This window comes from Ranitomeya variabilis, chromosome 4 (genome assembly GCF_051348905.1).
Source record: "Ranitomeya variabilis isolate aRanVar5 chromosome 4, aRanVar5.hap1, whole genome shotgun sequence".
NCBI classification, from domain to species: domain Eukaryota; kingdom Metazoa; phylum Chordata; class Amphibia; order Anura; family Dendrobatidae; genus Ranitomeya; species Ranitomeya variabilis.
In genome coordinates, this window is record NC_135235.1 from 337,464,144 (window position 1) to 337,478,501 (window position 14,358).

At 44.2% G+C, this 14,358-nt stretch overlaps 1 protein-coding gene across 13 annotated transcripts in view; it reads left to right on the forward strand.

The window, feature by feature from the left end:
• PHLDB1 (pleckstrin homology like domain family B member 1) overlaps positions 1-14,358 on the forward strand; it is a 282,210-nt gene that overhangs the window by 97,216 nt on the left and 170,636 nt on the right. For 2 of the 13 annotated variants that reach the window (XM_077250603.1, XM_077250608.1), the window contains exon 1: positions 2,988-3,107. The exons of 2 other annotated variants lie outside the window; for them this stretch is intronic. In XM_077250603.1, coding sequence (XP_077106718.1) covers positions 3,024-3,107 — 84 coding nt within the window. In that variant the 5' untranslated portion in view covers positions 2,988-3,023. Of the gene's footprint in view, positions 1-2,987; positions 3,108-14,358 lie in introns of those variants that run through there. 9 more of the 13 variants (XM_077250604.1, XM_077250610.1, XM_077250606.1 and 6 more) reach the window with 6 other exon arrangements.

Sequence of the window (14,358 nt, forward strand, 5' to 3'; positions counted from 1 at the left end):
ATCTAGTAAGCGGACCTCGCTTTGCTGAACCTACCTTCATACTGCGTATGTCTTTTCCTCTGAACTCACCGTCAATATATGTGGGGGGCTTCTGTCTCCTTTTTGGGGGAATTTCCCTAGAGGTAAGCCAGGTCTGTTTTTTCCTCTATTAGGGTTAGTTAGTTCTCCGGCTGGCGCTGGGCGTCTAGGGATAAAACGTAGGTACGTCACCCGGCCACTGTTAGTTGTGTGGTAGGTTTAGCTCACGGTCAGCTCGAGATTCCATCACCCAAGAGCTAGTCTGTTATTTAAGTTCTCTGATGTTCCCTTGCCATTGGGAACCATGACACATTTGCAACGCATTTTGACGCATTGCCACACGTCGCAACCGTCGTGCGACGGTTGCGTCGTGTTGCGTTGCACCGTCGGCACAAAAAAACGTTGCATGTAACGTTTTTTGGTGCGTCGTGTCCAGCATTTCCGACCGCGCATGCGCGGCCGGAACTCCGCCCCCTCCTCCCCGGAGCTCACAATGGGGCAGCGGATGCGTTGAAAAACTGCATCCGCTGCCCCCGTTATGCGGCGCTTTCACAGTATGCGTCGGTACGTCGCCACGTCGCATTGCGACGTGCGTCGTACAACGCTAGTGTGAAAGTAGCCTTAGGGGTAAGTTTTCTCCTTGTGGAGAGTGACATACCAGCTCTGGCTTGTCAAGGTAACTACCGTGCAATGCTCCTCTGGGAAATGTAATATGCAGATTGCCTCTTCAGAGAAAAAGAGGACTTGAACTCTATAGCGCCACCTGTTAGAAGTAGCGATCCTACAAGTCCTACAAGGGTTGATTGTGACTTGTAGGATCGCTACTTCCAACAGGTGGCGCTATGGAGTTCAAGTCCTCTTTTTCTCTGAAGAGGCAATTTGCATAGTAGTAAAACTGCAATTTTTGCATTTGCTGCAAATTTGTCAGGTACACAAGGTTAATAGGTGAAACTAGACCCCACAATTTCTTGCACAATTTCTCCCGAATGCGGTGATGCCCCTTAAATTGCCAGAAATTACTTAGGCCACACGTCAGGGCTGAGAAGGAAGGGGCGCTATTTGGCTTTTGGAGCACAGATTTTGCTAGAATAGTTTGCGGGTGACATTTGCGGAGCCCCAAATGTGCCAAAACAGTAGAAAAAAAACAACAAAAGTGACTGCACCTCTCAATGAATTCCTCTACGGCTGAAGTGACCATTTTGTAGCATCCATGCTGTGCTTTATTCTGGAGAATTGCAAATCTGCTAGTCTAGTACCCATACATTGTGCCCCCATACAGTGTAGCGCCACATTGTACCCATCTCGTGCTTCTTGCGATACGCACCCGTAAGTTAAGTGCCTTCTCTCCATTACAGTAATGCCAAAAATATGGCCTCTTACTGTGGTTTAGGCATGGTGGGGCAGAGGAGGGGGCATTTGGACTTGGGAGCGAGAATTTACTGTATTTTATTTGAGGGGTGAGAGCCATGTCACTTTTCCATAGTCTTTGTTCTACCATTAAAGGGGGAACCCCCTGTATTTCTAGTGACGGATAACGGATTTGAGTGGGGGCTGGTTTTGTGCGGGATAAATTATGGATTTTATTGGTAACATTTTGGGGTACATAATATTATTCGATTGCTTCCAGAATAAGGCTGGGATCACTATCTTGTGTTCTATGCTGAGCACTTACGGGAGGTTTTCCACGTAAATCCCACAAAACTGCAATTCAGATGAAACCCTCGAGGGAACCACCCACTATCAGGCAGATGGAGAAGCTTGGTGTCTTCTCCAGTGCTCACCGCTGGAACACAGACCAGTCCAAAGTGACTCCATCTGCATCATAAGTGAGTGGTTCTGTCCGGGTTTTGTATGAATCGCGGTATTGGGGAATTTACATGGAAACCCCGACGTAAGTGATCAGCACAGGATAAATGTGAGCCGAGCCTTATTACGATTTTTGGGAGGTAGAATGAACAAATAGACAGCAGTACAAGAATAGTTCTTATTTTTATTTTTACGCAGCTCACCATGCAGTATAAGTGATGAGGCAGATTTATTCATCGGGTCGGTGCGATTACAGCAATACCAGATTTATATAGCTTTTTTAGGTTTTGCTGCTATCACATAATAAAAATGTTTTTTTTTTATCAAAAGTGGGGTGTTTTTGTCACCAAATTCTGAGAGCTGAAAATTTTTTTTTTTTTGGCAAACAGAGCTGTATGAGGGCTTATTTTTTGTGGGACAAGTTGCAGATTTTTTTTATATCAGTTTGGGGTACATAATATTTTTTTATCGCTTTTTATTCAAATTTTTCAGACACATAATAAACAAAACCAGTAATTCAGTTATTGTTTTTATTTCATTTTTTTTGCGCCGTTCACCATGCGGCAAAAGTGATAAGACCGATTTGTTCGTTAGGTTGCTACGATTACAGCAATAACAGATTTATATAGTTTTTATGATTTGCTATTTTTACACACTAAAAACAATATTTTAGCAAAATGTATTTGTTTTTGTATCTTCCTATTCTGAGAGCTGTTACTTTTTACATTTTTGCCAAATGAGCCATATTAGTGCTCGTTTTTTGTGGCACAGTTTGGCGTTTTCATTTATATCATAAAACAAAACGTGAAAATACAATAATTTTCTGGTAGAAATACTAAATTTTCTGGAACAATTTCAAGGATGCCAACACTTTCAGCCATGACTGTATGTTATTACGGTTTCTGAAGTAAAATACATGTATCATGTACCTCTCAAATCCTTTCCATTGCTTCATAATCTATTGCTTGTTTTTTTTCTCTTTCCTCTATTCTGCATTTCCTGGACATACAATGGACCTCTCCTCCCTCTCTTCCTTTATCCATATCCTGTACGAGTCACAGGGAGAGGCCTGCAGCCAGTCACTGCGGCCAGTCACTGCGGTCAGTCACTGCGGCACTGCGAGTTGTACTCAGATCCCTGGCTAAGGCCACAGGTATGCTGAGAGGCCCATTATCACTATACACCCCACTGGGGGAGATATGGAAAAGTGCTGTGGTTCATTGATTGAGCTATACCGTAGAGTTATTCCTTCCTGCTGGCATCAGGAGGACACCGGACATAAGGTGAGTAAAGTGCGCGGAACCCAAAATGAACTTCTTATAAATGTTATTTTTGGAGCGATAGTTTTACATTCTGTTGACTCATAACAGTTTAAGAAACTCTACAAGGAGATTTATTTAGATAGCACAATGATAGCTGCTGTGTTCAATATTCAGATGTAATATACTGCATCCATGATCACTGGTCCGCTGTGGAGGTTGAATGTAACAGAAGTATTGGAATACATCTACTTAGATCTATAGATTGGAGCTCCAGAGTGTCCAAAATCGCCATCAAGGCTTCTACCCGCCATCTGCAATTTCTTCTCTTCCTCTTAGGTGGATAAGAGTTTCAGGATGTAACTAGGTAAATACTTTTATGCCCAAACTAAGACAAAAGTATTCGAGGAATGTTGTAACTACAAATTGTATACTTCTTATAAGCAACTGATCCGGTTTCAGCCTTGATATGTTTTTCTTTATTCTGAAGATGTATATTTACTGGGGTTGTTAAGGATGAAAGAGGCAGATAAACATACAGTACATGTGAATTAATACTGTGTGATGAAGTGAAACCCTATACTTTGACACACTTAGTGAGAAGGGCTTCAGCTTCCTCCAATAAAAGAGTTGACTTGTGATACTAATTGCAGCCTAGCTGCAGATTGCTCTGTAATTAACTGTTAATTATGGGATAAAACTGGAATAGAGAATAAAAATCTGATTATATAAGTTCCTACGTGACATAATGTTACCTTTTTTAAGAAAGCTATTAAAAAGGGTTATTTGTGTGTATCATTCCTTCTTCTCTCCAGCCAGTTACTGGGGATCTCGGTAATATTATGGCTTATCCTAAGGACGAGCTATTTGCCTGGATAAACATTGAATTTGGAAACTTGCCTTATCTTTTACTTTACATACATAGAACAAATAAAATAAATATTTGTAACCATATACATACATCATTTTCCCTGTATCTATGCGTCATGCTGAGAGGTCAAGAAAGTAGACTGGTGTTCTGTACTCCAGTCTTACTGAATAGAGCAGGTCCTGAGCCCACGAGACCGGTGTTCTGTACTCCAGTCTTACTGAAGAGAGCAGGTCCTGAGCCCACAAGACTGGTGTTCTGTACTCCAGTCTTACCGAAGAGGGCAGGTCCTGAGTCCACAAGACTGGTGTTCTGTACTCCAGTCTTACTGAAGATAGCAGGTCCTGAGTCCACTAGACTGGTGTCCTGTACTCCAGTCTTAAGGTACCTTCACACGAAACGACATTATAACGATATCGCTAGCAATCCGTGACGTTGCAGCGTCCTCGCTAGCGATATCGTTTCGTTTGACACGCAGCAGCGATCAGGATCCTGCTGTGATGTCGCTGGTCGCTGAATAAAGTCCAGAACTTTATTTGGTCGTCCGATCGCTGTGTATCGTTGTGTTTGAAAGCAAAAGCAACGATACCAGCGATATTTTACACTGGTAACCAGGGTAAACATCGGGTTACTAAGCGCAGGGCCGCGCTTAGTTACCCGATGTTTACCCTGGTTACTAGCGTAAAATGTAAAAAAAACAAACAGCACATACTCACATTGCGTCCCCTGCAGTCTGCTTCCTCCTCTGACTCAGCGCCGCAAAGTGAAAGTGAAAGCAGCACAGCGGTGACGTCACCGCTCTGCTCTCACTGTACGGCGCTCAGTCAGTCAGGAAGTGGACGCAGGGGGACGTGAATGTAAGTATGTGCTGTTTGTTTTTTTTAGATTTTACGCTGGTAACCAGGGTAAACATCGGGTTACTAAGCGCGGCCCTGCGCTTAGTTACCCGATGTTTACCCTGGTTACCAGGGGACCTCGGCATAGTTGATCGCTGGAGAGCGGTCTGTGTGACAGCTCTCCAGCGACCAAACAGCGACGCTGCAGCGATCGACATCGTTGTCGCTATCGCTGCAGCGTCGCTTCGTGTGAAGGTACCTTTACTGAAGAGAGCAAGTCCTGAGTCAACAAGACCGGTGTTCTGTACACCAGTCTTACTGAAGAGAGCAAGTCCTGAGTCAACAAGACCGGTGTTCTGTACTCCAGTCTTACTGAAGAGAGGAGGTCCTGAGTCCACGAGACTGGTGTTCTGTACTTCAGTCTTACTGAAGAGAGCAGGTGCTGAGTCAACGAGACTGGTGTTCTGTACTCCAGTCTTACTGAAGATAGCAGGTCTTGAGTCCACAAGACTGGTGTTCTGTACTCCAGTCTTACTGAAGAGAGCAAGTCCTGAGTCCACAAGACCGGTGTTCTGTACTCCAGTCTTACTGAAGAGAGCAGGTCCTGAGTCCACGAGATCGGTGTTCTGTACTCCAGTCTTACTGAAGAGAGCAGGTCCTGAGTCCACGAGACTGGTGTTCTGTACTCCAGTATTACTGAAGAGAGCAGGTCCTGAGTCCACTACTGAAGAGAGCAAGTCCTGAGTCCACAAGACCAGGGTTCTGTACTCCAGTCTTACTGAAGAGAGCAGGTCCTGAGTCCACAAGACTGGTATTCTGTACTCCAGTCTTACTGAAGAGAGGAGGTCCTGAGTCCACGAGACTGGTGTTCTGTACTCTAGTTTTACTGAAGAAAGCAGGTGCTGAGTCAACGAGACTGGTGTTCTGTACTCCAGTTTTACTGAAGAGAGCAGGTCCTGAGTCCACAAGACCAGTGTCCTGTACTCTAGTCTTACTTAAGAATGGATGTATTACTTCAAGCATGTTCAGAGACGTACGCCATTCCTATTACGCCTCTCCTGTGATGTAAATTATGACGAGTTTGGCCACAGCCCTTCTTGTCCGAGCTCTGTCCACTTTTCAGAAAGTTGGTGGACCTGACCAGGGTTGACATAAAATGTTAGAATTCACAAGATTTTTAAGAAACTCTGAGTTGGGCAAATATTTTGCAACATTTTCAGCAATTTTATCCATGAAAATTGGCAAAAACTGCTTGATGAACCAAGGCCTAAGCATGATTTACTCAACAATTCTGATGTGTGAATACCCCAAAATAATCCATTAATTTAGTAGTTACAGGATCAAACACTTACTACAATATCTGAAATGTATCATCCATGGTGCAACAACCCTTAATAAGCATCGGCTTGCAAGTCATTTTTGTGACTACTGACTCACAGACCCATGACAAACAGTGGTCCAGGGTCGTAGGCTGAGACGAATCATGTGTTACCTCTGCCTTACAATATATTGTAGCTTCCCAACATTTTTTCCTATAATCTGAGCCTTCTTAAGAACTGATTTGTACAGAGATTGGGCTATGTAGAATTCAGCGTTAGCAAGTGCAGGTTGCTCACTACTTTAGCATTGATGGCCTATCCTTAGTATTGGTCATCAATATCTGATCTGTTGGGATCTGACACCCGGCACCCCTGCCAATCAGCTGCCGACCGGAAATACTCAGATGCGGAGCTTCTCCGTTTTCTTATAGCGGCCGAGGCTTGGGACTGCACATCAATTCAAATCAATAGGAGGCAGATGTGCGGTATGTATCCACAACCACTATCAGAAGGCAGAGCAGCTCCGCAAATGAACACCGGCCACCGACACCGCGAACAACTGATCGCCGGGGGTGTCGGGTGTCAGACCCCGAAAGATCAGACATTTGATTACCTATCCAAAAGGCAAGTCATCAAGGATAAAGTAGTGGACAACCGCTTTAGGTTTGTCACTTTAGATGTTTTCCGTTATTCCATGATAATATTATTCACAGATGACTGATTATTGTTGGGCAATAACGTATCCACATAAAGGAGCTGACAATTCTACAGGAAATATACATTCGAGTCACTCGGGTTACAGTTGCTTAAAAGTTTCTTTGTAAGCGAACTGTAGATGAACAGGGGGAGTAAGGAGAGAATGCTGTAATTTGGCAGAGGGTAACACAGACACAGTTTCAAGTGTTACAGTATATATAGTAACACAGAGGATGTCATTTGCATTCTGTGACATGTGGCAGGAAATCTGGCCTTGGAACCCGCTCATAGCACATTCCTGTGTTTACAAGGGTGAGATTTCCTCCCTGTGCTGCCTGCATTATACACTCACATACTTCTAGGATGCTATTATTAAAGTCCAACCAAGTCCAGCCTCACCTATTACTATTGCAAAGTTAGTAACACATTTAAAATATCAAGAAACCAGCAAAGCTCAATAAAAAAGTTAGCACAAATGCTTGATGTAAGTGAATTACTACTGAGCCCTGATAAAGGGTTATTCCCATTATTGCATTATTTTTCACAAAGCAAAGTAAATGTATACTTATTGTTAGTATATAGATAAATCCATAAAGTTTATTTTTTGTAACTTTGTGTTTTTTTATCTCTATCTTCTGTTGTGTAGATTCAGCTTCACATAGTGGAATGGGTGATCTTCTTCTCATCTGCTGCACCTACATTTTCCAGCAGCACACTGCTTCTCCTCAGTGCTGCAGACACCTTGCACCCTTCTGTGTGCTCCTGACTAGTTCACCTCTGTGAATGATCATGAAGCCAATCTAAGTGTAAATATCCCCCTATACTTCTGTGCCCTCTCTTATCCTGTGCTGTACCCTGCCTGACTGGTTATATCCCCTTCCATCTATAGTTGTCTTTGTATTTTTACATCATTGTTGGATGATATATATCTGAGTTCAACCCTCCTGCACTTTTCTACTATGTAGAGCCAGTGTCAGTCAGGGCCGGGAGCATGGGTACCGAGACCGCTCTGTATACTCAGAGTGGTGACTGAACCAGCACCACCTCCATGACTGAATACCGAATGCCAGCGGAGATAATGAAGATAATTTTTTCCCCGCTGCATTCGGCTGCGAGCAGGTGCCCAGACACCATCAACTCTGCTACACTAAAACACACACAACTCTGCTGCACGATAACACACCCACTCTTGCCTGTGTCCTGCTCTTCTCTGCTGCCTAGTCACATGACCTGAAAGGGTCACGTGACTTATACGTCCTGGCATTATCTTCAGTCCTGTGGACATAGATGCAGTTGACACTGGGACAGGCCTCGTGGGTCAGTGGGACAGGTCCCCAAAATCAGAAATGTCCCACTGGATCCAGAGAGGTTGAGCTATGTTTGTTGTAGTATTTCTATACTGCTGGGGGGAATATAGGAAGACAATTCTGTATAAATCCCTGTAGAAATTAATAGTAGTAAAAAAGATAGAGTGAACGGCGTGTGTCCAGTGGAATCCGAGGTGCCGACATGCTGTATACCGGCCTAATCCATGCCACATAGCAGGAAAACCCCAGGTGACCTCTGTGTAACACAATACTGCAGGCTTCCTCTCTTCTCCACCATTATTATCTTTTTGTTTTATGTTCTTTGTTTTCTGGTGTAGGAGAAGGATGGGCTAGGTTGGGTTGGATAGAAGTGGATGGAATATCATTTTGTATGTTGTTGGGTTTGTAGCTATAAACTTAGAGATCAGAAAATGCTCTAACCATGTAGAATGCAATGGGAGAATCAGGAATCAGGTCATCTATTGATCTCTACAGATCCCTACTTCTGCATGCCCATGATCAGTAATACTATCCCTTGTTCACCAATCTAATGAAAAAAAAATCAGATGCAGGTCCGAAGTAATCCCCCAAATCCGAATTAGTCCAGAAAACGATACCTGAAAAAAAAAAAAAAAAGACAGAAGAAAACACAAGAGACACTCCCATGATGCTCCGCCGTAGTCCACATTTCCCAAATCTGGCTCCACTAGCTGAGAATAACAGAATAGTGACCATTATTCACAGGTGCCAGGCAGAGCCGCCATCAGGGCACTACTGCCCTTACTGGTGTAAGGGGCCCGGTGAGCAGAAGCAAAGAGGAGGGCCGCAGACTGCCTCAGACCTGCTGCCCCCTTATTTTACTTCTGCTCACCATGCAGTTTAAAATATACACTGCTCAAAAAAATAAAGGGAACACTAAAATTCCACATCCTAGATATAACTTTAAAACCTAAAAATTATCAATGTAAATCACAACTAATATTCCATGGAGTATCCATATATACTGTAGATCAATTGGCCTATGTGTATGACACTTCCATTAATATAACAGAATCCAAAGAGCACCAAATACGGAAGTCCATGTCATATTTTTCCATAAAATAGTAAATTTTATTAGATATATCTTTTTTAAAAAAAATACCAAACAATTAAAACAAATAACTCAAACAATGGAGACAACACATGCAAGTACACCGCCTAGTAACAGTTTCAGCAGCACATATTATATAGGGGATAAGTAGTAAGCTAGTAAGGTGCAAAAGTAATATGCAGCTATATTGCTTAAGTTGTACATGTAGGGATAAATAGTTGACATATAAACACCTGTACCCTTTAGTGGGCCATGCTAAGTAACCCTACAGGAGTATATGTGGCAGTGTGTATGGCCTAATAAAGTGCATAGTGCATTGTGCTTAACTACCACCACCACATAGCCTCCATATAAGCAACCCAGCTGCCTTTGGTAAGCAAATTTTCAATTCATCAACAATCCTATAAATCCCATATATTAGTATGCATAAAGTGTAAAAATAAGTAGTGTTACATAACCTGTGTATGCGGTCCTAGGCTCCAACGCGCGTTTCGCGTTTAGCTTCGTCCGGACGAAGCTAAACGCGAAACGCGCGTTGGGGCTTAGGACCGCGTACACAGGTTATGTAACACTACTTATTTTTACACTTTATGCATACTAATATATGGGATTTATAGGATTGTTGATGAATTGAAAATTTGCTTACCAAAGGCAGCTGGGTTGCTTATATGGAGGCTATGTGGTGGTGGTAGTTAAGCACAATGCACTATGCACTTTATTAGGCCATACACACTGCCACATATACTCCTGTAGGGTTACTTAGCATGGCCCACTAAAGGGTACAGGTGTTTATATGTCAACTATTTATCCCTACATGTACAACTTAAGCAATATAGCTGCATATTACTTTTGCACCTTACTAGCTTACTACTTATCCCCTATATAATATGTGCTGCTGAAACTGTTACTAGGCGGTGTACTTGCATGTGTTGTCTCCATTGTTTGAGTTATTTGTTTTAATTGTTTGGTATTTTTTTTTAAAAGATATATCTAATAAAATTTACTATTTTATGGAAAAATATGACATGGACTTCCGTATTTGGTGCTCTTTGGACTCTAATATTCCATGGAGGTCTGGGGTTGGAATGATGCTCAAAATCAAAGTGGAAGATGAAGTTACAGGCTGATCCAACTTCAGTGGAAATGCCTCAAGACAAGGAAATGATGCTCAGTAGTGTGTGTGGCCTCCACGTGCCTGTATGACCTCCCTACAACGCCTGGGCATGCTCCTGATGAGGCGGCGGATGGTTTCCTGAGGGATCTCCTCCCAGACCTGGACTAAAGCATTCACCAACCCATGAACAGTATGTGGTGCAACGTGACATTGGTGGATGGTGCGAGACATGATGTCCCAGATGTGTTCAATTGGATTCAGGTCTGGGCAACGGGTGGGCCAGTCCATAGCTTCAATGCCTTCATCTTGTAGGAACTACAGCCACATAAGGTCTGGCATTGTCCTGCATTAGGAGGAACCCAGGGCCAACCACACCAGCATATGGTCTCACAAGGGGTCTGAGGATCTCATCTCGGTACCTAATGGCATTCAGGCTACCTCTGGTGAGCACATGCACTCCAAAGAAATGCCACCCCACACCATTGCTGACCCACTGCCAAACCGGTCATGCTGAAGGATGTTGCAGGCAGCAGATCGCTCTCCACGGCGTCTCCAGACTCTGTCACATCTGTCACATGTGCTCAGTGTGAACCTGCTTTCATCTGTGAAGAACACAGGGTGCCAGTGGCGAATTTGCCAATCCTGGTGTTCTGTGGCAAATGCCAAGCATCTTGCACGGTGTTGGGCTATGAGCACAACTCCCATCTATGGACATCGGGCACTCAGACCATCCTCATGGGGTCGGTTTCTAACTGTTTGTGCAGACACATGCACATTTGTGGCCTGCTGGAGGTCATTTTGCAGGTCTCTGGCAGTGCTCCTCCTGTTCCTTCTTGCACAAAGGCTGAGGTAGCGGTCCTGCTGCTGGGTTGTTGCCCTCCTATGGCCCCCACCACGTCTCCTGGTGTACTGGCCTGTCTCCTGGTAGCGCCTCCAGCCTCTGAACACTACGCTGACAGACACAGCAAACCTTTTTGCCACAGCTCGCATTGATGTGCCATCCTGGATGAGCTGCACTACCTGAGCCACTTGTGGATCGCCCCCATTAAGGCCCTGGGGTACTCGGCACCGGGTCCTTCGCTTTGGGGGATGTCACGGTGGCTGACCCGGCCCGTGGCCCTCAGGGGTGTCCAGTTAAAGAGTTCGTACATGGGAAAGGTCTTTAAAGGGGTAGTTTGTGACGCAACCTGTGGTATTCGGTCAGGGTGACCGACGCTGCTTAGGGGTCCGCTGGGGTGATGTTAAGGCAGCAAGATGGTATACCTTCCCACAGGTGAAGTGTATACCCAGGGCTTCCCAGAAGTGTAGATGATGATGTGAAGGTTGTAAGGCGCAGGGAATAACGAGGACACAAGGTTGCAGTCTCTTTACCTTTTACTGAAGGCTTCAGTGTCCACAGTCCAAGGCACTGGATCACAGGGTAGGCAGAGACCGGCCGGTATCAAGGCAAATCCAGAGTCTCCTTATTCAGGTGGAATGCAATAGCCTTCCTATGCGCACAGTAACACAGTAGGTCCTCACTTGGTTAAGCTCTAATGAAGTCCTCACTGTTATTACTCTTCTCTCTGTTCCCCGTGGTCGGATAGAACAAAACCCGTACGACTGATGGCCTGAGGCTTGTTTATAGGGACCCTAGAGACGCCCCGACCCCCACAAGTTGCCACCGTGTCTTCTTAGGTATTTTAGGTCGGGCAGCCAACTTGGAATTGACTGTCCTGCCAGTCTCTGAAGTAATGGCGTAGAGCACTTTACTCCCTCTGTATTCAGGCTACCGGAACACGCACCAGAAGGACGCAGCTCCTTTCGTCTACTATCCTCTCTGGTATCCACTTGTTGCTATGCCTTCGTTTCTCACTCACTAGAACACGCTTCCTTTTAATGTCTCTTTCTTTTGGATGCTGCCGCACATGGGGCAGGCGCAGCTCCGTGGACCCTCGTCCTCCTCAGACCTTAGTCTGGATCTGACTGGACCTTGCTCCAACCAGCTCAGTCTGGAGACCTTTCTCTCTCAGTCTTCAGCCAGGAAACTCTTTCTAACTCACTTTCCCTCCAACTACCAGTTTTACCTAACTGTGAGGAGTGGCCTAATAGATAGAACCTTTGCTCCCCCTGGTGGCTGGAGTGTGAAGTGTGTGGTGTGTTTGTGATATCTGAACAGGAGATCTCCTTTATTGCCATCAGACGTAATATCACTCCCCCTGGTGGGAGAATGACATTACTGCAACGACCAGGACTCTGGGGCGCTGCACTTGTGTGGGTTGTAGAGTCCGTCTCATGCTACTACGAGTGTGAAAGCACAACCAACATTCAAAACTGACCAAAACATCAGCCAGAAAGCATTGGTATTGAGATGTGGTCTGTGGTCCCCACCTGCAGAACCACTCCTTTATTGAGTGTGTCTTGATAATTGCCATTAATTTCCATCTGTTGTCTATTCCATTTGCACAACAGTATGTGAACTTGATTGTCAAACAGTGTTGCTTCCTAAGTGGACAGTTTGATTTCACAGAAGTTTGATTTACTTGGAGTTATATTCTGTTGTTTAAGTGTTTCCTTTATTTTTTTGAGCAGTGTACTTTATTTGTGTACAGCCGGGTACTCAAGACAACGCTCATCATTGAGACCCAGCAGCTCTGTACCAGGGCAATTGAAAAGAGCTGGGCAAAGCGTCAGGGGTGCATCTCATGTGATACGCCAATTGTGCCGGGGCAATCGTGGGATCCACTCGCAATGGGGCCCCCTCCCCATGCTTTAAACAGTTTGAAGTACTTACCTCTCCTCACTCCCCGCTACTCTAGCCACAGGTTCAGTCTCTTTCGCAATTTCTGACTGACATCTCAGGGCAGAGGGCATGATGAAGTCACTATAGCGCAACCTCTGCGCTGAGCAATGCAGCGAGTCATAACACATCTCTGAGGAGACTGGACCTGCATCCAGCAAGGAACGAGGCAAGGTGAGTATTTCATTATTTATTTTTTATATATGGAGCATTATATGGAAGCCATTCTGTGTGGAGCATTATGTGGGGCCCATTCTATATGGAGCATTAAATAGAGCCCTATATGGGGCCCATTCTATATGGAGCATTATATGGGGCCCATTCTGTATGTAGCATTATATGAGGCCCATTCTATATGGACCATTATATGGTGCCCATTCTGTATGTAGCATTATGTGGGGTCCATTCTGTATGGGGCATTATATGGGGTCCATTCTGTATGGAGCATTATGTGGGGTCCATTAGGAGAATTACATGGTTTACATTATTCTGTATGGAGTATTACTGTATATGAGGCCCAATATTCTGTATGGAGCAATATAATGGATCCATTATTCTGTATGGATCATTATATGGGTCCATTATTCTGTATGGAGCAATATATGGGGTTCATTATTCTGTATGAATCATTATATGGGTCCTTTATTTTGTATGGATCATTATATGGGGCCCATTATTCTGTATGGTGTAATATATGGGGCTCATTATACTGAATGAGCAATATATGGGGCCCTTTATACTGAATGGAGCAATATATGGGGCCCATTATTCTATATGGAGAAATATATGGGGCCCAGTATTCTGTATGGAGCAATATATGGGGCCCATCATTTTGTATGGAGCAATATATGGGACCCATTAAACTGTATTGAGCGTTATATGGGGCACATTATACTGAAATGAGCAATATATGGGGCTCATTATTCTGTATGAAGCATCATATGAGGCTCATGATTCTGTATGGAGCAATATATGAGACCCATTATACTGAATGGAGCAATATATGGAGCCCATTATACTGAATGAAGCAATATATGGGGGCCCATTATACTGAATGGAGCAATACATGGGGCCCATTATACTGAATGAAGCAATATATGGGGCTCATGATTCTGTATGAAGCATTATATGGGGCTCATGATTCTGTATGGAGCAATATATGAGACCCATTATACTGAATGGAGCAATATATGGGGCCCATTATGCTGAATGGAGCAATATATGGGGCCCATTATACTGAATGGAGCAATATATGGGGCCCATTAT